The 22149-nt window shown below is 42.3% G+C and overlaps 1 protein-coding gene across 1 annotated transcript in view; it reads right to left on the bottom strand.

Moving 5' to 3' along the window:
- Positions 1-3396: 3396 nt before the first annotated feature.
- LOC116941603 (neurotensin receptor type 1) overlaps positions 3397-22149 on the bottom strand; it is a 39960-nt gene continuing 21207 nt past the window's right edge. The window contains exons 3-4 of the mRNA XM_032952807.2: positions 19152-19242; positions 3397-17071 (exon numbers count right to left, since the gene is read on the bottom strand). Of these exons, the coding sequence (XP_032808698.2) occupies positions 16783-17071; positions 19152-19242 (380 nt within the window). The 3' untranslated portion in view covers positions 3397-16782. The remainder of the gene's footprint in view (positions 17072-19151; positions 19243-22149) is intronic.

Raw genomic sequence — 22149 nt, 5'->3', positions numbered from 1 at the left:
CTTCTCTTGTCAGAGAGGCTAACTGCGCGACGTGATGCCTGGTAAAAGTCAAACAAAAAACATTAACAAGCTGCACACGTGTACAAAACTCTCCGGCACGTGCCGTGATGGGAACTGCAAGTTCCGAATCGTGCCCGTCCAAACCGCTCGCCGGCTGCTATTGGCTCCCGGTGGCAGAACGAATGCATTATGAGGTCGCACTCATTTCGCACAAAGTGCTTGCCACAAATGAACCACGGTGCCTCGCCGCTGATCTTGTCAAGGTTGCATAAACCCCATCACGCGAGCTCCGGTCATCCTCGCAGCGGCTTTCGGCTAGCTCTCGAACAAAGACGGTCACTCCATCGCGCGCTTTCGGGGGCAGTCTAGAAAAACGATCTTTCTTCCGATAGGAGGAAGCCACTGGAGCTATGCACTTTGAAGTCTAGATTGACAACTAATTTATTTCGAACTTCTTTATGTGTTTAGTTTGTTGACCTTCCCCCGCACCTCCGATTAGCACGTGTGGCTACGTACGGTGCGAAACAAGTTCAGCATACATACGACCCAGTGTCTTGCATATGATTATGGGTGCCGGTACATCTCTTGTCAGACGGTGAATCGAGTCATGAAAGTGTGGACGAGAAATAGATGTTCTGTGCATATAATTCATAACAGAGTAGCGCTGAATGATATATTTTAAAACACGATGCATTGTTCACAATAATAATGTTGTGGAAGATGATAAGAAGCAAACAACAACGGAAGTGATCTTTGGAAAAATCAAGTGAAGAAAATGAACACGTGTGTAATGGTGGCTGCTTCATACTTAATACTTCCTACATGTATTATTATTATGCCTATACTTCAGGAAACAGCTTCAAATAAGTTTGGCGAATGCATGTCTCCTTGTCTGACTCCTGCTGTAATATGTATTTTGTTACTTTCTTTATGCAATCTCAGTATACACCCGTTGTGAACGCTTTTCATTTCTTAATTTTTTCAAAACTAGGCCTCGGTTTATGAGTGCTTGGATGACTGAAATACCAATGCTGAGTTGGTAATTATTGCCAAATCGTGATTGAAGTGTGCGTCGGCTGACGTCGTCATACAGAGGAATGTTCATCTTCGGATGGAAGTTTTCTCCACCGAATGTTTACTTTCAACATCAGGGTCTCGTGCTGACTCCTTTCCAGGTGAAATGTGACATATCTCGCTTGGCACGGCTTCGGCTTCATATTTGTAACGCTCATGAGATAGATTCAGGAATGTGTTATTGCTCCACTGGTGATGCATTCTTATGAGGCAGCAGACTAATGTGCTCATGACTGCTGCACTCCCAGAATTAGGAATGACATTGCTGTTCCCATTGACTCATGCTTGATTACCTTTTCCTTTTTGGGGTGAGCCACTGTCTGGCTATACACTTTTCAGTGGCGTTTTTTTTTGGTCAGATTTAAAATATTCAGCAGCATGATTGATTTTAACATCAGGGCTTTGGAGTCTATTCCAACCCAACTGAGACATGTGATGCCTTGTGTAATGATGCAATTTTTTTTAGATGCACTTCATCAGTCTGAGTGACCGCTTCCACAGATATACGCAGTTCTGCAGGAGCAGATAAATCAGAATCTGTAATAAACACATCATTCCTCCAAACAATACAGACCATGCATAGAGACACCGTACATTAATTTATTGTAAGTGTAAATTAGCAATCATCATAAAGGCCATCATTATTTATGACAAATATCGTTTAGGATATTTTACAACTACACATTTTTTTCTATACATATTTAGGATAGCGTTGTGATTAGACATATTAATTAATTTGTCTACATTTAATGGAAACTCAGTGACTAACGCACACGTTTAACAATGATAATCATAATGCAAATCGTATTTTGCAATGCGTGGCTTTGCCTCGTATTAAGTGGGTTTGTAGCTCAACCTGTGACGGGAGTGGAAAAAACGATGGAGCGCCAACTCAACTCATGGCCGCCCATCAAGGGCATTGACCGAAGGCACAAAAGTGATCCCTTAGCTCACAGACAACGCCGTCGAATGGTTAAAGAACCCAGACATCCATTTATGCGTGTATTGCTGTTCCACAATCAAGTTGCTTATCTCAGCAACATGCCATATGAAAGAAAACAGTGCTTTTATTGTAACGGCTGGACACATTGCTTTTAATGCTGAGCATTAATCTCGGCCAAAGAGAGAATTGGACCTAATGCGTTCCCCATCTGTCCTGTGGAAACAACAACAGGCTTTGTGGTGCGAGGCCTGGCCATTGCTCCGATGAACATTGACGCAGTGGGATATTCCTTGTTCTCACTGCTCCTGAAAGCGCTGGACAGCTCCTTCCCGGCTCGCAAAAGCGCAACAACACCGTACAATGGTACGTAGAGAGAAACTGATAAGCACAATCATTGTAAAGGGGAGAAGTTAATGAATTTAATAATGATGCTGCATCATCTTTACAATTCGTATATATTCACTGTTATTTAGGGGGGGGGGGGGGGGGATGGAGAAAGGTCGGTGAATAGGAATGACACTGAGACACAGAAAGAGGAAAGCATGGGATTGGTAAATGAACGGCAGCCAAAGGTGTGAACATGCCGAAGAGAAGAATCATCGGGGAGATGGAGAAATAAGATGAGACTTTGTGCAGGAGTGAGATAAATCATGGCTAATAATTATAATGATGATGACGACGATGGATGAGCGGTGGCGCAGTGGTGATGCGCTCTGAGCCTGGCGATCCACGTTTAATTCCCGGCCACGGCTAAGGTCAGATATTATAAACTTTCCTCTGGTCACTAACCAACCGGCACGGTGACATATAGTCAATAAGTCTTATCCAGCAGCACCGTGGATGAATGCAGGGCTGAAATAGTTTGGTTTGGTATTGTTATTAAAATATCATTGAAAAAATATATAATATTCGTGAATGTGTACATGAAATATTCATATCTTTGTGATATGAATATCTTTGTAAAATAACCATCATGTACGTTTCTCTTTGTTGTAAGGTTTCATGCATATTTTACTATAAATTCAAATGTTCCGTTTTTTTGTTGCTCATGTCTGCCTTTAGCGAATCTATCGACGCATCTCCATTCCACGCGAGAGCGGGGGGTCTCTCTCATCGCTCTCACACTGTGCACCTGCGGAGCATGCAAACTCATTCCTGAATTTCATTAAATTACAGTGAGCAGAGGTGATTAATCTGAGCTGTGCGACAATCGTAATGACCGTTTTTTCTTCGCTTATTAAGCATTTTTTGTTGAGTCTAAAAGTTTTTCTGCGGTTATGAATTTTAATTTGCCGTTAACCATGCACCTTTTTGGAAATAGTTTGTCCTTAATCATCTGATTTCCCCAATTATAAATTACATCTTGAGGAGACAATATGTCCTATTTGCACTTGACAGTTCGTTAATTGTTTATTGGTATACATACATCATTACAAGTTTAACATTTAATTGCAAACGCCATACATATTTCGTAACGACTCACACATTATGTTACATTTATGACTATAACAACGCTATTTTTTTTAGTGGCGTTAGCCATGGGTTGCGTCTGACATTGAAATCCTACGTTCGAGCAAAATACGACTCAATGCGAACAAAAACGAATGCGTACATTCATACGTTGCAGTGATACAGCGATGTTACTATGGCACTTGATAAAATAACAGTTACTGTCATTGTTACATTCATCAACAAATAGCAATATTATTTAGCTTCACGTAAAGCCTATTTTCAATTAACAACACGATATTTTGTCATCGAGGTACCATAATGCTTAAGCAAACTTATCATACCAACAGGAACACAAATATTATCAGTGTTTTTTTTTCTTTCACAAAAGTAACAATAGCATCGTACATCTCCACAAGAAGCAATTTTGTTGCACGAGAAAAACACGTGGCCGACTGTCGATCATTCACTAAGACATCGTTTAAAATAAATAAATAAACCACTGCTGAATGACGACGGCCCTCCCCACATCGTTACACTCCCTCACTGTGAGGAATGGTGTGAGAGAAATTAAATATATATTTAGTTACAATTGTTAATTTGATGTGCTCCGAGAATAATGTTGACGTATACTGCGTTGTGTTGACATATTTTCATATCAGTGTGGGCACTGCGTGTCCTGCTCCTGTGTTCATTGTCCGTGGCCAAAACTGGTCATGTTTACCGTGGATGATTATTTTGTCCCCAAACTAAAATCCGGTGGAACAAAATAATGATTGTGCTGATTGTGCGCGAGAAAAAACTAAAGCCGGGAATAATAGAACAAATTCCTCACTGTGCAAAGAACATTAAGATATCTCAGAGGCAGGATTCTTTACATCTGTTCTTCCAAAAACAAGCTTTTGAATTGGCAGTAACTTGGCAACCAGGGAGAAAAGGCACGCTTTTATGTGGTTTCATATTCGTGTCGAAGTAACACCTATACAAGGCTTACGGACACATCCCCTAGAAGGTTTTTTATATATATATATTTTTGTAAAAAATATGCCTATTATTGAGTATAATTTCTTTCATCAGCGGCTTGAAATACGGTTTGCAAGTTCAATGTACATTTTGTGAGCTGACAATATATTTTCAATTCAAGTTCTTCTTTTTTATCTGGGAAATCATAATTGCAATTTACTCATCTCTCCAGCTTACACTCATGTTGACACTACGCATGACCTCTAAGTGCACAGTCTGGTACTACTGCCCTTATGATGTCACTGCTACTTAGTGACAAACGACGGCTGTTTTTATATAGTTTGTAAATCGCAGATTCTGAGCACAGGCCCAAATGCTTATAAAGCATAGCAGCCAAAAACAACGATCGCAAATGACATTACACATTTAATTCTCATTGAATATTACATTGATAGATACATATAATAGATACGAGTATAACTGACTTGACATCCCATTTTGAATCCGCTGCTGGATGAAGGCATTCCCATGATGTGTCGGTCATCCTGGTTGTTTGACCATACTTGCCACAACTGGTCAGCAGTCAGTGCAGGTTGGATACCATACAGAACAGATATTTTCAAGGCATTATAACCAGGGGCGCAGCCAGGATTTTGACTTTGGGGGGGCTGACTTCAATATTCTGAGATATCCAGTGTAATGTTTTCCAATGGGCGCCACAAATGTATAGAACAAATTTAATTGGATTTGAACGCGGAGTTTATTAATAGGTCGGAGCCGCTGATGTGGCTGATAAGTTCGATAAGTTCGAAAGGCTGCCGCTTAAGCAGCCTGCAGGGCAGCACAAGGTGGCAGCCTGCAGGGCAGCACGAGGTGGCAGCCTGCAGGGCAGCACAAGGTGGCAACCTGCAGGGCAGCACGAGGTGGCAGCCTGCAGGGCAGCACAAGGTGGCAACCTGCAGGGCAGCACAAGGTGGCAGCACGAGGTGGCAGCCTACAGGGCAGCACAAGGTGGCAGCCTGCAGGGCAGCACAAGGTGGCAGCACAAGGTGGCAGCCTGCAGGGCAGCACAAGGTGGCAGCCTGCAGGGCAGCACAAGGTGGCAGCCTACAGGGCAGCACAAGGTGGCAGCACAAGGTGGCAGCCTGCAGGGCAGCACAAGGTGGCAGCCTACAGGGCAGCACAAGGTGGCAGCCTGCAGGGCAGCACAAGGTGGCAGCACAAGGTGGCAGCCTGCAGGGCAGCGCACAAGGTGGCAGCCTGCAGGGCAGCACAAGGTGGCAGCCTGCAGGGCAGCGCACAAGGTGGCAGCCTGCAGGGTAGCACAAAGTGGCAGCCTGCAGGGCAGCACGAGGTGGCAGCACGAGGTGGCAGCCTGCAGCATTTTGCAGCAGCCGGATATCCAGTTATTCCAATGACCGACTTTCCCAAAATTTCAGGGGGGGCTGTGCCCCCCCAGCTCCCCCTGTGGCTCCGCCCCTGATTATAACACACTCCTCTTATGCTCCAAATAAATACACAAGCAGCATTTTAATCTGGTTTCTCCACATATAAAATATGTTCAGTTTATCAGCCTACTGGCTTTCCATTATCAAGATACATTTGTTTAGCAAGCAAACTCGGGACTGGTTTCGACCATCTGGCCTTGTATATATGTATGTACGTTAAACTTTTTTCGCACCATACGTAGCCAATTTTGCTAATCGGAGGTGCGGGGGAAAGACAACAGAGTCAGGGACAGTTAAACAAATGCCGCTGGATTATCAGATGTCATGGCAAGAGCACTCCGTGTAAAATATGGGACTCCATTAAATTGAAAAAGTAAGACCATACACAAACTCACCCTGCGTTGTCATGACACAACATGGGCAAAAGCAATCCTACAAAAAATACATGTTTTCATCCAACGGTCTCTCGGTCTTCCAGACCAACATTATCAAGCAGTATTTGAAGTGGCAACAGACACTTCCACATAATGCCAATTTCGGTAACATGAGCGACATTTTGCATGCCATGAATATTGGCAATGCACCATTTTACATATACAAAAACATAATGAGCTATTCGAAATAATAATATAATTGCCACGCATGGTCGGTAACAGCCTCGTTGGACCGGGTAATAATCCAGGAATAGTTACGAGCCTATTCCACTACTTCAATTTGGAAGTGTTGTGTGTAAGATATATATCTCAATACAACTATAATAACCCTAACACCCTAATCCACAGAAAGGTAGAAACCATTTAGACCATGAGGTGGGATAGGACCCACTGAACAAACAGTGTACAAATGTAATGGGTAAACTTTGTCCCGAATATTTTATTGGAATTCTTTGATGTTAAAATCAATCTAACACGTAGGCTTTCGCGACCAATATCATCCATAATACAGTTTTTTTGGGTTAGATCGCGTACATATAAAAGTGACGTTAAACCCTCCAGCACCCGACACAGCCAATTAGTAAGGTTTGTCACGTAAACAGAACATGCCACTTCGTTACAAGTACAGCACGCCGGTGTGTTGGAGAGCCAATCCACAACGTGGATCTGTCATATGCAAGTCTCTACTGAGAAATGTAAGTGATGTGTTAATCAACATCATGAAGGGCACCGTTTTTATTACACAGTTATATAACTAATGTTAAAATCTGTTCACTATATCTATGCAGGAACGTCCATTGTCTAAATGCATGACTGTGAAATTAACCCGCAAATACCACATTCATAGTTTAGATTTATGGATGTAAAAAAAAGAAAATCGATATATTAATTTGGACTATATTACCTCTAACTTATGCCCAACACGAATATTCCTTTTAGGTAAATCATGAATTAATTATAAATAACATTATGGGAGAATGTGCAAGGTTTCCAAGAGAATTACTATTGTACTGGAATGGCAATAAATGTAAAGTTCAACTGATTATTCACAGCAATGATTATCATTAATAGATCAAATGCATAAAAAAATATCCAATATGCTATCCAGGATGCAATATTTTTGCGAATTATTTCAGGAAATTATTAAAGTTATCTTCCCATTGCAGATTTTACTAGGGCGGTTAACATTTTTGAATACATTTAACGTATACAATTTCTATAGCTCCACATTAAGGCTCTACACAACCTGCCCAACAATATTCTGTCGGTAAGGAAATTACAGAATGTGGGATGATATAATGTGTTATCTAACTGGAATGAATACATCTTCTTTGGTTCTTTCGGTAAAGTCACGTTGAATGAGAATAAAATAATAAAATAAAATGAGACAATAAAATTCTCACGACGTTTCGGCCACAACACAAGTAGCCTTCTTCAGGTGAAAGAACAGAACTGTCGGGACGACTGAGCTTCAATTAACACTGCTAAGATTCGCAGCGTCTTTTAAGCTCGGTGAGAGGCGTGGCGAGCCTTGAAAAAGGAGTTCACATATCAAAGCAGGAGAATTTAGCATTGAAAAAAACTGAGGGATTAGCTTGTGACAGAAATAGCTGTGTTAAAGTCAAAGTTTACATATCCACAGAGGCATTTAGTATATGCACGCTAAAGGCCTCCAATTACCAACTATTATAAAGTAAACCATAGCGTCTTTTAAGCTCGGTGAGAAGCGTGAAGAGCCTTGACAAAGGAGTTTACAAATCAGAGCAGGAGAATTTAGTTTTGGAATAGCCGAGGGATTAGCTTGTGACAGAAATAGCTGTGTTAAAGTCAAAGTTTACATATCAACAGAGGCATTTAGTATATGGACGCTAAAGGCCTCCAACTAACCAACTATCATAAAGTAAACCAATGTGAAAAAAACAGTCTATATCACATCAATATAATAAATGTACTTAATATATTCTTCAATAAGCTGAGCTATTAATCATACAGCAACTGGGTATACATTACACTATATAATGAATACCATATAGTAAACCAATAAAAAAACTAAAATATAAGCTCCTCAATGTCATCAATAAACTCTATATACTCTCCAATCAGCTGAGCAACTAACAATAAGTGGTTATATATCACAATGTTATATGGTGAAAAATGGCGGTTTTTCCCATCCTCTCAACACCAGCACCAAGGACAGCAACGGAAGGGAGGAGGGGGGAGGGAGGAACAGTCACAATGCCAGCAAAAGAGCTGCGGTCTGACGGTCACCGTAAAATACAATTAATTAAGAACCGAATTGGTTTAAAACATATTTCTAATGGTTACTAAGCCAGAATCCATCTTCTCAGTTGAAATTGTCTCTGTGCTTGTATATGTGGATGGCCTCATGAACGAATCTCTCATGATAGCTGGTTGGCTTGCAAAGAACCTCCGTCTTGGAGAAGTCAATGTCATGTGAACCCACTGAATTATAACAGTGATCTGCCACGGCAGAAGAATTCGTCCTACCGTGTTTCAAGTCTGCTTCATGTTCGCGGATACGGTCCGAGATATGTCGTTTGGTTTCCCCAATGCAGTTGCTACCACAGAGGCACTTTAGTTTGTAAACGCCCGGGTACTGTATGTCTGGAACAGCATATTTTACAGATGGAACCAGATCACCGATTTTATGTACTGTGTTGAATCGGACCTGGATCTTGTGTTTATTCAGGATTTTGGAGATCTTTTTAGTAACCCCTGCAATGTAGGGTAAGGTGATGGTTTTGAGTGGCTCCTCAAGAGGATCCTTCTTCATGAGTGGAGTGATGGCTTTGTGGATTGTGTAGTTGAAGTAAGCATTAGCCTTGAGAGCCTGGTGTACGTGTTTGAGTTCACTGGCAAGGTGTTCCTGGTCGGAAATGCATTGGGCTCTATGGTATAGAGTCTTGATGAGGGAGTTCTTCTGGGATGGATGGTGGTGGGAATCCAGTTTCAAGTAAGCATCTGTATGGGTAGCTTTTCTGTAGACAGAGTGGCTCATTGAACCATCAGGTCTCCTTTTAATAAAGATATCCAAAAAGGATAGCTTGCCATCTTTTTCGACCTCCATGGTGAATCTGATGGATGGGTGCATGGAATTGATGTGGTCGAGAAATTGGTTTAGAGCAGGCTGGCCATGTGGCCAGATGACAAAAGTGTCATCCACGTACCTCTTCCATAAGGTTGGGCGTAGAGTGGCAGTCTGGATGGCGTCAGTCTCAAATTTCTCCATGAAAATGTTGGCTACAACCGGAGACAAGGGGGAGCCCATTGGGGTGCCCTCAGTTTGTTTGTTGAAAGTTCCATTCCAGGTGAAGTATGTGTTGGTTAAGAAATGTCTCACCAGAGGGGGTACATCAGTATGCAGTCCTTGATTAACCAAGTCTTCAATGATTGCGATGGTGTCAGGTACTGGAACTTTGGTGAATAAGGACACCACATCAAAACTGATAAGCAGGTCGTCTGGGGACAGAGAAATGCCTTTGATTGTCGATACCAGGTGAGTAGAATTTAGTACCGCAGATGTGTTTTTTCCAGTGAAAGGTCGCAGTATATCAGCCAGAAAACGTGCCAGTTTATAGGTGGGGGAGTTTATAGTAGAGACGATGGGACGAAGAGGTGTATCTTCTTTGTGTATCTTTGGGAGGCCATATAATCTTGGTGGTCTGGCAGCAGAGGGTTTCAACGAGAACTGTTTGATCTGATCAATTGATGCTATTGAATCAGAGATGATTTTGTTCGTTTTGGTAACCAGGCTGTTGGTGGGATCTCTTTTTATTATTGTATAGCTGCCATCGTTGAGTAGTTCTTGAATTTTGTTGTTATATTCTGTATATCAATGATGACAGTGGCATTGCCCTTGTCGGCTGAGAGGACGACAATATCAACTCTCTTTTTTAATTGAGATAATTCAAAGCGTTTATCTTTGCTGATGTTGCTAGGTGGCATCTTCGCGTTTTTGAGGGTTGCAGCGATTTCAGATCTTGCTATGTCTGCAGCAATGTGACTCAAGCCCTTGAATGCAACGTGAACATGGGCAATGATATCATTAACTGGTATGTGGCTCGGTGTGACAGCAAAGTTTAGCCCTTTAGCTAAAACGGATTTCAAGCCATCAGAAATGGAACAGTTCCTGCGATTAAGTACGACTTTGTTAACGTCTATCTTTTCGGTGTTTGAATCCCATTTTTTGTTGGAGAGGCGATTAACTTTGGAAATCAAATTGTCCCTACATTTGAATGATATCATTAACTGGTATGTGTCTCGGTGTGACAGCAAAGTTTAGCCCTTTAGCTAAAACGGATTTCAAGCCATCAGAAATGGAACAGTTCCTGCGATTAATTACGACTTTGTTAACGTCTATCTTTTCGGTGTTTGAATCCCATTTTTTGTTGGAGAGGCGATTAACTTTGGAAATCAAATTGTCCCTACATTTGGTCGACATAGTGGCAGCCGAAGATGTAGTCATATTGTCTACATGTTCCCAATCCGATGTAGACATCGTTGCTGTCAATGTTAAGTGTGATTTGTAGAGCGTCTTATCTAACTGGTCTAGTTCGGTGCGTGTAAGTCTGATTTTTCGGAGATTAGAGCTAAGCTAGATCTAGCTAGAATTCGTTTTGCATTAAAATAAGTTGCAGCAGCAGAGGTTAGTGTAAATGCGGTTGGTATTACCTTAGAGTCGCGGCATCTCTTCAGAAAGGTGAGAGACTCGATTAATTGAGCCTTCTTGTTCCAGAGTCTGTTGAATGATCTTAAGGATGTGTGGAATCCATCCCCGTAGAGGCGATTAAATTTCGATCCAAAGCTTTCGTGACTGCAATGATTCATCTTCTTTGGTTCTTTGGGTAAAGTCACGTAGAATGAGAATAAAATAATGAAATAAAATAAGACAATAAAATTCTCACAACGTTTCGGCCACAACACAAGTAGCCTTCTTCAGGTGAAAGAACAGAACTGTCGGGACAACAAAGCTTCAATTAACGCTGCAAAACATTCGCAGTGTCTTTTAAGCTCGGTGAGAGGCGTGGCGAGCCTTGAAAAAGGAGTTCACATATCAAAGCAGGAGAATTTAGCATTGAAACAAAACTGAGGGATTAGCTTGTGACAGAAATAGCTGTGTTAAAGTCAAAGTTTACACATCCACAGAGGCATTTAGTATATGGATGCTAAAGGCCTCCAATTACCAACTATTATAAAGTAAACCATAGCGTCTTTTAAGCTTGGTGAGAAGCGTGAAGAGCCTTGACAAAGGAGTTTACAGTGACCTTCAGACCGCAGCTCTTTCGCTGGCATTGTGACTGTTTCTCCCTCCCCCCTCCTCCCTTCCGAGCAATGGATTGACTCGTCCGCCTGAATGTCGCTGTCCTTGGTGCTGGTGTTGAGGGAATGGGAAAAAAACACAATTTTTCACCATATAACATCGTGATATATAACGACTTAATGTTAGTTGCTCAGCTGATTGGAGAGTATATAGAGTTTTTGATAACATTGAGGAGCTTATATTTTAGTTTTTTATTGGTTTACTATATGGTATTCATTATATAGTGTAATGTATACCCAGTTGCTGTATGATTAATAGCTCAGCTTATTGAAGAATATATTAAGTACATTTATTATATTGATGTGATATAGACTTAGTTTTTTCACATCGGTTTACTTTATGATAGTTGGTTAGTTGGAGGCCTTTAGCGTCCATATACTAAATGCCTCTGTTGGCATGTAAACTTTGACTTTAACACAGCTATTTCTGTCACAAGCTAATCCCTCGGCTATTTCAATGCTAAATTCTCCTGCTCTGATATGTAAACTCCTTTGTCAAGGCTCTTCACGCTTCTCACCGAACTTAAAAGACGCTATGGTTTACTTTATAATAGTTGGTAATTGGAGGCCTTTAGCGTCCATATACTAAATGCCTCGATGGATATGTAAACTTTGACTTTAACACAGCTATTTCTGTCACAAGCTAATCCCTCAGTTTTTTTCAATGCTAAATTCTCCTGTTTTGATATGTGAACTCCTTTTTAAAGGCTCGCCATACCTCTCACCGAGCTTAAAGGACGCTGCGAATCTTAGCAGCGTTAATTGAAGCTCTGTCGTCCCGACAGTTCTGTTCTTTCACCTGAAGAAGGTTACTTGTGTTGTGGCCAAAACGTCGTGAGAATTTTATTGTCTAATTTTATTTTATTATTTTATTCTCATTCTACGTGACTTTACCGAAAGAGCCAAAGAAGATGAATCCTTGCAGTCACGAAAGCTTTAAATCGAAATTTAATCGCCTCTACGGGGAGGGATTCCACGCATCCTTAAGATCATTTAACAGACTCCGGGACAAGAAGGCACAACTAATCGAGTCTCTCACCTAAGGTAATAACAACCGCATTTACACTAACCTCTGCTGCTGCAACTTCTGTTAATGCAAAACGAATTCTAGCTAGATCTAGTTTAGCTCTTATCTCCGAAAAAAATCAGACTTACACGCACCGAGCTTGACCAGTTAGACAAGACACTCTACAAATCACACTTAACATTGACAGCAACGATGTCTACATCGGATTGGGAACATGTAGACAATATGACTACCTCTTCGGCTGCCACTATCTCGACCAAATGTAGGGACAATTTGATTTCCAAATTTAATCGCCTCTCCAACAAAAAATCGGGTCCACACACCGAAAAGATAGACGTTAACAAAGTCGTAATTAATCGCAGTAACAGTTCCATTTCTGTTGGCTTGAAATCCGTTTTAGCTAAAGGGCTAATCTTTGCTGTCACACCGAGACACATGCCAGTTAATGATATCATTGCCCATGTTCACGTTGCACTCAAGGGCTTGAGTCACATTGCTGCAGACGTAGCAAGATCTGAAATCGCTGCAACCCTCAAAAACGCTAAGATGCCACCTAGCCACATCAGCAAAGATGAACGCTTTGAATTATCTCAATTAAAAAAGAGAGATGATATTGTCATCCTCTCAGCCGACAAGGGCAATGCCACTGTCATCATGGATATACAGAATATAACAACAAAATTCAAGAACTACTCAACGATGGCAGCTATACAATAATAAAAAGAGATCCCACCAACAGCCTGGTTACCAAAACGAACAAAATAATCTCTGATTCAATAGCATCAATTGATCAGACCAAACAGTTCTCGTTGAAACCCTCTGCTGCCAGACCACCAAGATTATATGGCCTCCCAAAGATACACAAAGAAGATACACCTCTTCGTCCCATCGTCTCTACTATAAACTCCCCCACCTATAAACTGGCACGTTTTCTGGCTGATATACTGCGACCTTTCACTGCAAAAAAACACCTCTGCGGTACTAAATTCATCTCACCTGGTATCGACAATCAAAGGCATTTCTCTGTCCCCAGACGACCTGCTTGTCAGTTTTGATGTGGTGTCCTTATTCACCAAAGTTCCGGTACCTGACACCATCGCAATCATTGAAGACTTGGTTCATCAAGGACTGCATACTGATGTACCCCCTCTGGTGAGACATTGCTTAACCAACACATACTTCACCTGGAATGGAACTTTCTACAAACAGACTGAGGGCACCCCAATGGGTTCCCCCTTGTCTCCGGTTGTAGCCAACATTTTCATGGAGAAATTTGAGACTGACGCCATCCAGACTGCCACTCAACGCCCAATCTTATGGAAGAGGTACGTAAATGACACGTTTGTCATCTGGCCACATGGCCAGCCTGTTCTAGACCAATTTCTCGACCACATCAATTCCATGCACCCATCCATCAGATTCACCATGGAGGTCGAAAAAGATGGCAAGCTACCCTTTTTAGATGTCTTAATTAAAAGGAGACTTGATGTTTCAATGAGCCACTCTGTCTACAGAAAAGTTACCCATACAGATGCTTACTTGAAACCGAATTCCCACTACCATCCATCCCAGAAGAACTCCCTCATCAAGACTCTATACCATAGAGCTCAATGCATTTCTGACCAGGAACACATTGCCAGTGAACTCAAACACGTACACCAGGCTCTCAAGGCTAATGGTTACTCCAACTACACAATCCGCAAAGCCATCACTCCAGTCATGAAGAAGGATCCTCTTGAGGAGCCACTCAAAACCATCACCATACCCAAAATCCTGAATAAACACAAGATCCAGGACCGATTCAACACAATACATAAAATCCGTGATCTGGTTCCATCTGTAAAAGATGCTGTTCCAGACATACAGTACCCGGGCGTTTACAAACTATAGTGCCTCTGTGGTAGCAACTGCATTGGGGAAACCAAACGACATATCTCGGACCGCATCCGCGAACATAAAGCAAACTTGAAACACGGTAGGACGAACTCTTCTGCTGTGGCAGATCACTGTTATAATTCAGTGGGCTCACATGACATTGACTTTTTCAAGACGGAGGTTCTTTGCAAGCCAACCGGCTACCATGAGAGATTCGTTCATGAAGCCATCCACATATACAAACACAGAGACAATTTCAACTGAGAAGATGGATTCTGGTTTAGTAACCATTGGAAAGATGTTTTAAACCATTTCGGTTCCTAATTAATTGTATTTTACGGTGACCGTCAGATCGCAGCTCTTTCGCTGGCATTGTGACTGTTTCTCCCTCCCCCCTCCTCCCTTCCAAGCATGGATTGACTCGTCCGCCTGAATGTCGCTGTCCTTGGTGCTGGTGTTGACAGGATGGGAAAAACCGCCATTTTTCACCATATAACATTGTGATATATAACGACTCATTGTTAGTTGCTCAGCTGATTAGAGAGTATATAGAGTTTATTGATAACATTGAGGAGCTTATATTTTAGATTTTTATTGGTTTACTATATGGTATTCATTATATAGTGTAATGTATACCCAGTTGCTGTATGATTAATAGCTCAGCTTATTGAAGAATATATTAAGTACATTTATTATATTGATGTGATATAGACTTAGTTTTTTCACATTGGTTTACTTTATGATAGTTGGTTAGTTGGAGGCCTTTAGCGTCCATATACTAAATGCCTCTGTTGATATGTAAACTTTGACTTTAACACAGCTATTTCTGTCACAAGCTAAGACCTCGGCTATTGCAATGCTCAATTCTCCTGCTCTGATATGTAAACTCCTTTGTCAAGGCTCTTCACGCTTCTCACCAAGCTTAAAAGACGCTATGGTTTACTTTATAATAGTTGGTAATTGGAGGCCTTTAGCGTCCATATACTAAATGCCTCTGTTGATATTTAAACTTTGACTTTAACACAGCTATTTCTGTCACAAGCTAATCCCTTGGCTATTTCAATGCTAAATTCTCCTGCTCTGATATGTAAACTCCTTTGTCAAGGCTCTTCACGCTTCTCACCAAGCTTAAAAGACGCTATGGTTTACTTTATAATAGTTGGTAATTGGAGGCCTTTAGCGTCCATATACTAATGGCTCTGTGGATATGTAAACTTTGACTTTAACACAGCTATTTATGTCACAAGCTAATCCCCCAGTTTTTTTCAATGTTAAATTCTCCTGCTTTGATATGTGAACTCATTTTTCAAGGCTCGCCACGCCTCTCACCGAGCTTAAAAGACGCTGCGAATCTTACCAGCGTTAATTGAAGCTCTGTCGTCCCGACAGTTCTGTTCTTTCACCTGAAGAAGGCTACTTGTGTTGTGGCCGAAACGTCGTTAGAATTTTATTGTCTTATTTTATTTTATTCTTTTATTCTCATTCTACGTGACTTTACTGAAAGAACCAAAGAAGATGAATCCTTGCAGTCACGAAAGCTTTAAATCGAAATGGAATAAATACATTATACGCTTTTTATAAAAAAAAAGGTTCAGACTGCTGCTTAACACAGCATTCGAGCCATTTCACCACGTTACAATGCCAAATATTAATCAGCAATTTACTGACAGAAAACAGTGTTGTAATTCCTGCCTAAAAGCCACAGCCAAGGCTTTTCTCAGCCTTATCGCTCATTGGGTGATCATTCACCAAGGGTGCTTTAAAGTTCTCCGATGCATTTTAGGGTCACACCGCACGTTGTTGCGACACAATGTCTGGCGTTTCGCTCCACGCCCCGGCAGCTTATTCAGGAACTGAGCAACACGCATTGCCACGCACAACACTCACGGGAGAGCCATATAGAACAACCACGAAACGCCACGCGGCGGCTGCGGCTTATCTTTTCCAACTATATAATTGTGTTTCATACGATGGTATAGATAACGATGTTTGTATAAATTAGCAACTCAATCCGACGTAAATAAATCACCGAGGTGGCGACATTTCTTTCGTCTAAAATCACTTCTGAAAGGCTTACAACAACCAACCCCCACCTCCTCCCTCCCTCCCCTCGTCCACGATACGGTCTGCACGACGTGAGTGCGTCGGGCGGTGCGAGTTTTTGTCGGCTCAGCGCAGCGTCCCCCCCACCCCACCCCCCACAGCTCCAGCCCCGGGAATGCTCAGCGTTCAATTGAGCGCCTCGCGCGCCCTCCCGGGATTCGAGCAGCAGGGCGCTGCGCAGTCGTGGTTGGTGGACGTGACGGTGTGAACGCTCGACTGGCTCGAGCCGGCGCGCGTGTACACCTGCATGGTGCCAGGCTCCCGCTCCTCCGCTCGTCGGCAGCCGAGCGTGGCCGCGAAGGTGTGGCGGAACCCGGCCGACACCAGGTTGTAGAGCACCGGGTTGATGGCCGAGCTCACGTAGTAGAGCGTGTTGGTGAGCATGTAGAAGTAGTGGTAGAAATTGAACACCGCGCTGCAACGGCGACGCACACAGAAGGAGAAGTGTTTGGGGAGGGGGGGGGGGCGAGGTGAGCGAGAGAGCCCCCCCCCCCGGGGCTACGAGAGAACGAGCGATGACGAAAGTGGGGATTTCCTCCGGACGTTACCGCGACGAAAGAGTTTTCTCTGGGAAGGTTAATGGTGCGGCCCTGCAATAGCTTGCTCATAGCTTGCTCAGTCAACTGCTGGTGAGAGGGCCTCAAACCAGAGCGAGTTCTCAAGAGCCCTTAATGGAGGATATGTTGGCCTGCTCCATCGTACGCTGGCCCAATATTTCGGAAGAGGTGGGAGTCCTCACACTTTGCCCAACCATGCCAGACCTGTCGATGAACTGTGCTGTACTCATGATGCTGCTGGAGTGTGTTAACCATTACACCTTTTACTTGTACTACCAATCAAGAGATGCAGGTCAGACAAAATATAATAAACATAGGACCTGGTAAATTATGAAATAAAAAATGGACCGAACACAGAGCTCAGAAACGAGAGCATAACAATACACGTAGTAAATGTTACCCATTCCTTGCAGCGGAGTTTTCGTTTTCAAGACCTGACAGGTGTGGATTGTCACTGCACGCAATAACTCGCTTTCTTAACTCGCTTTCTGTCCCATTGCTCCAGAAATTGATCCACAACATGGGCATTTACACGGCCGTGGCCGATGGAAAAAACAGTCACAACTTCTCTCCAAACACCAATGTATATCACACGTATCGTCGTGTCACCCATGTGGAAACGGTATCGAAAATCTATGGCAGATGAATTGTGTGCCCGAAACTAGAGTTTTTTCGCGTCAGATTTATGCGGTAACTTCATCATATCAGGAGTTAACTTTTCAGTGTATTATTAACTCAAGACTATTGTGTTGCAATAAATAGGATATGCTGCCATTATTTGATATTCTTTCTCGTGGCCATTAGTTGTTTAGAAATTACATCAAAATGAATTAAGTAGATACTGCCCTGCAAATGTGTTGCCATATTATATTGGGCTCACTGTAACAGCCTCAATTTGTATTCTTGCCGGTGACAATTTTGGGACTATTCTAATTCAGCTACTTCAATATCACATCGAGGTCCCTTAAAACGATGCTGCTCTTCCGTTCAGCACACAGAGGTCAACATAATTACAATACGCGAAGTTTGAATGAGCTGGGCACAATCAGAATCTTTATTTATCCTGGAGGATATCAATGAGCTATAAGCTCTTTGTCATAAATGTCCAATCACTGTTGGTATTAAAGGTAAGATGAGCCTAATGGGATTTTTTTTGTTGTCTGGGAAAACTACAACAGGCGTCAGTCATCGCCCTGGTGACACTTCGTACGAGATCTCCATGAGCCCTTAAAACACTCAACGCGTGGCTTTTAAGGTGGCCATTCACACATGAAAGGAACCTGATCTATAGCGCTAAAGGCTCTTCCCTTCAAGGCACAGCGGCCAATATCACCACATGCTGTAAAATATAACATTAAGCACTGCAGAGCTTTTGTTTGCATATTGTGTTATTTAATTAATATGCACCTTAACGCCTTACATAATATAAGCTAATAGCTGTAGTTAAGCAACCCATCACAATTCTGAGCACGCGTTATGTTGCAAAGCTCCTCGAAATAGCATTGCTATTTTAACAATACATAATTATCAGCGCAATAACATTTTGTGAAACTACTTGGACCCACGCGTTTTAATTAAGCGGATTGACGACAAATACAAAGCGTGGACAAGTGGTGTTTTTTGAAAAAAAGGTTAGGTCGGGTATAGTCGGCAAAATGTTTCACTCCGCTAATACAAGTGCTCCATCGTGTACCCTGAGCATTAGTTTGTAATCAATCCCCAGTGTACTTGATCCGAGGTCAAACGGCACTACAGTCGCTCCTTTCACTGCTGAAGATTCCCGCGCAGGGAACCTGTTGACAGCCACCAACTTTTGGCCAATGCCAGTGCAATTTCCAAAATAAATTAATGCCTGGGCTACCCTGAGTGGCAGTGGTGGCTGAAGTGGTGAATCGCAAGTGGAGGTGTAAGCAGGTGTGGCCATAATTGTATACTCACGGATGCCAAGCGCTGTCTGGTACATAGCAGAACATGAGACGGCGGGAATGGTAAGGCAGCCAGCATACAACAAAGGCAATCACAATTGCACCTGTACGCAAGAGACACAAACACACACACACACACGCGTCTGTAACCGCCACGCGAATTCACTTGAGCACGAAGACGTGCCCATGTAGTTGAAGGCAGATGGGTTAAAGTCCGAACATATGTTGAGCATAACATTCCTAACTCAAAATCTGCAAGACAACATTATAATACTGCACTCACCATTGCCTGCTTATATAAATCTATGATTCGCACAACTAAATTTGCATGTCACTACACCTAATGAACAGCATACTTCTCAAGTTGCCTCCACAAATTTGCATGCATTTAGACCTTGACAGCACACCGAGGTATGATGGTATGCAGGTGTGCATTCATGATCATCATCATCATCGTTTGAGAGAGAACAAGAAGTAATAATTAAGGCTGTGCAGAAATAAATAGAAATTCGTATGCGAGTGCAAGCCTTCTGCCGCATCACACACATCTTCCGCATTTTATTTCGCACATGCTGATTAACATGCATTACGGTAATATACATTTCCATAAACCAGCATTCCTGCCTAAGTAGTGGCATTAGCACCCAATTATATCTTTGTTTAGGGAAAAAAAAGCTGTTCACAATAATAATAATAATTGACATTCGTAAGGCGCTTATCATCTATAGATCACAATACACCGAGTATGGAAAGCAGGAAATACACAGAGCTTGGACGTGAGTTGTTGGGAAGCTTAGGATCACGATCCGGTTTCTAAAAGAGTAGTATGACTGCAGCCATCGTAAAAATGCTGTGAACCGTACTAGTCTCAATAAACTTTTTGGAAGAGACTAGGACAAATGACCCGCATGCAGAAACGTTATCCCGTAAGAGTCGAGAGAAGGGATCTAACGGGCAACAGGTACGACGGGAATCAGCGATCAAGAGCTGAGTTCTGAAGTTGTGGTAGTGGTGAAATTAGCCAACAAAGGGCCCTCGAACCGGGAGACGGGCAGATCAAATAGAAGGGGAATCAGGAGGACAGATTTTCATTTGGTTTGGGTAGTGGACATTTTAAACTGCCCAATGGTAATGGAAGAGAGAGAGAGTTTGAATGTTTTTTCCCCCTCATGCAGAAGATGACTGATGGTAAGCGGTGTGCTTTCGCTAAGTTGTCCCTGCCTGAAGAAGCACGCTTGTGTTGCGCCCGAAACGTCGTGATTTAATTTATTTAAATTTTTTACCTACGTGACTTTACCGAAAAAAACATAGAGTATGAATCCTTGCAGTCACGAAAACTTTAAATCTAGAATTAAAGGTAGAGAATGCGACCAGAAATATAGGATGATGTAACGACTCAGACGTTGTTGGAGTAGGCATGCACGTTCAGCTCTGTGGACAGTGGATTTGTGAGCCCTTAGATCACGAGTGGACCCTGGGGAGGACTGATTAGAGGAGTTCCAGCAAATTTTGATTTAAAGCTTTCGTGACTGCAGGGATTCATATTCTTGGTTCTTTCGGTAAAGTCACGTAGAAGGGAAACAATAAAATAATAAAAATATAAAACAATAAAATTATCACGACGTTTCGACTGCAACACAAGCAATCATCATCAGGTGTGAAAACCACAGCAAGAAAATTTTCTCGTGAAAACCACAGCAAGAAAATGTTCTTGCTGTGGTTTTCACACCTGATTATGATTGCTTGTGTTGCAGTCGAAACGTCGTGAGAATTTTATTGTTTTATATTTTTATTATTTTATTGTTTCCCTTCTACGTGACTTTACCGAAAGAACCAAGAATATGAGTTCCAGCAAGTTTGGTGGGGAGCCAAACGAATAAGGATATTTGACATATGATAAGTATAAAATATATGTATATCAGCCTCCTCAATGGAGAGGTGGCACTCCTGAGCTGAGCGAGGGGAGAACGGGAGAGGGCCTCTGTAAGAGATGTTGGGATAATGGATGCGATTTTGCGGAATTCAATTCTGTGTTTAGTGGACAGACTTGGAATGATTTCGATTTAAAGCTTTCGTGACTGCAATGATTTATCTTCTTTGGTTCTTTCGGTAAAGTCACGTAGAATGAGAATAAAATAATAAATTGATAAAAGAGACTGTCTGTCCTACCAGACAGTCTCGTCCCTTCACCTGATGAAGGCCGCTTGTGTTGTGGCCGAAACGTCGTGAGAATATTATTGTGTTATGTTATTTTATTTTATCAATTTATTATTTTATTCTCATTCTACGTGACTTTACCGAAAGAACCAAAGAAGACTTGGAATGGTCAGAGGGACATAAAAGAGAACCAGTGAATGATCAGACATTCCTGGGTCCATGCTAGTTAGTTCAGTTATTGATAGCCCAAGAGAACACACCAGGTTTAAAGTGTGTCCACCCGAGTGAGTGGGAATTTGAACATGCTGAGTGAAGCCAAGAGTTTAATAGGGCCACGAAATCCCGAGCAAGAGGTTTAGATGGCGCATCGACACATGTTGAAGTCACCAAATGTCTAACTGTGCTCAGCATAAGCACACCACCACCGAGAGCAACTCAATCAAATTCAGAAAGTAGTGCGGGGATAAACTTTGGAGGGTGATTCATGAACAGTATCGGCTAGGCACAACTAGGTCTCCCGTGCAACGCCAGGTGCTCAAATTTAGGAAAAGTCGGTAGAGGCAAGGGACGAATATCGCTGATTGAGCGTGAATTAATAACAAACCACAACCCCAGTCAAAAAGAGAAAATTGATGGGGTCACCTCGTTCAATGGAAAACAGTCAAGAGGCTTATGGCAGGTCTTGGTCAAACACAGGAAGCCAAGACGGTGATCGCTGATCAGTTAATTTACTGGACGGGAACGCACATTGAGCAATGCGAATCGAGTGCATTTAAAATCTATATTTGGGAAGGTCCCGAGGGGCAATGGTCTATCTGAGTGGCATCACAAAAAGTAGAGCAAGAACTAAGTGG

The sequence above is a fragment of the Petromyzon marinus genome, chromosome 12 (genome assembly GCF_048934315.1).
Source record: "Petromyzon marinus isolate PM22_M1 ecotype Great Lakes invasive population chromosome 12, UKy_Petmar_22M1.pri1.0, whole genome shotgun sequence".
Lineage (NCBI taxonomy): Eukaryota > Metazoa > Chordata > Hyperoartia > Petromyzontiformes > Petromyzontidae > Petromyzon > Petromyzon marinus.
Note: the sequence above shows the minus strand (reverse complement) of the source record. Positions and strands in the feature narration are given on the sequence as shown.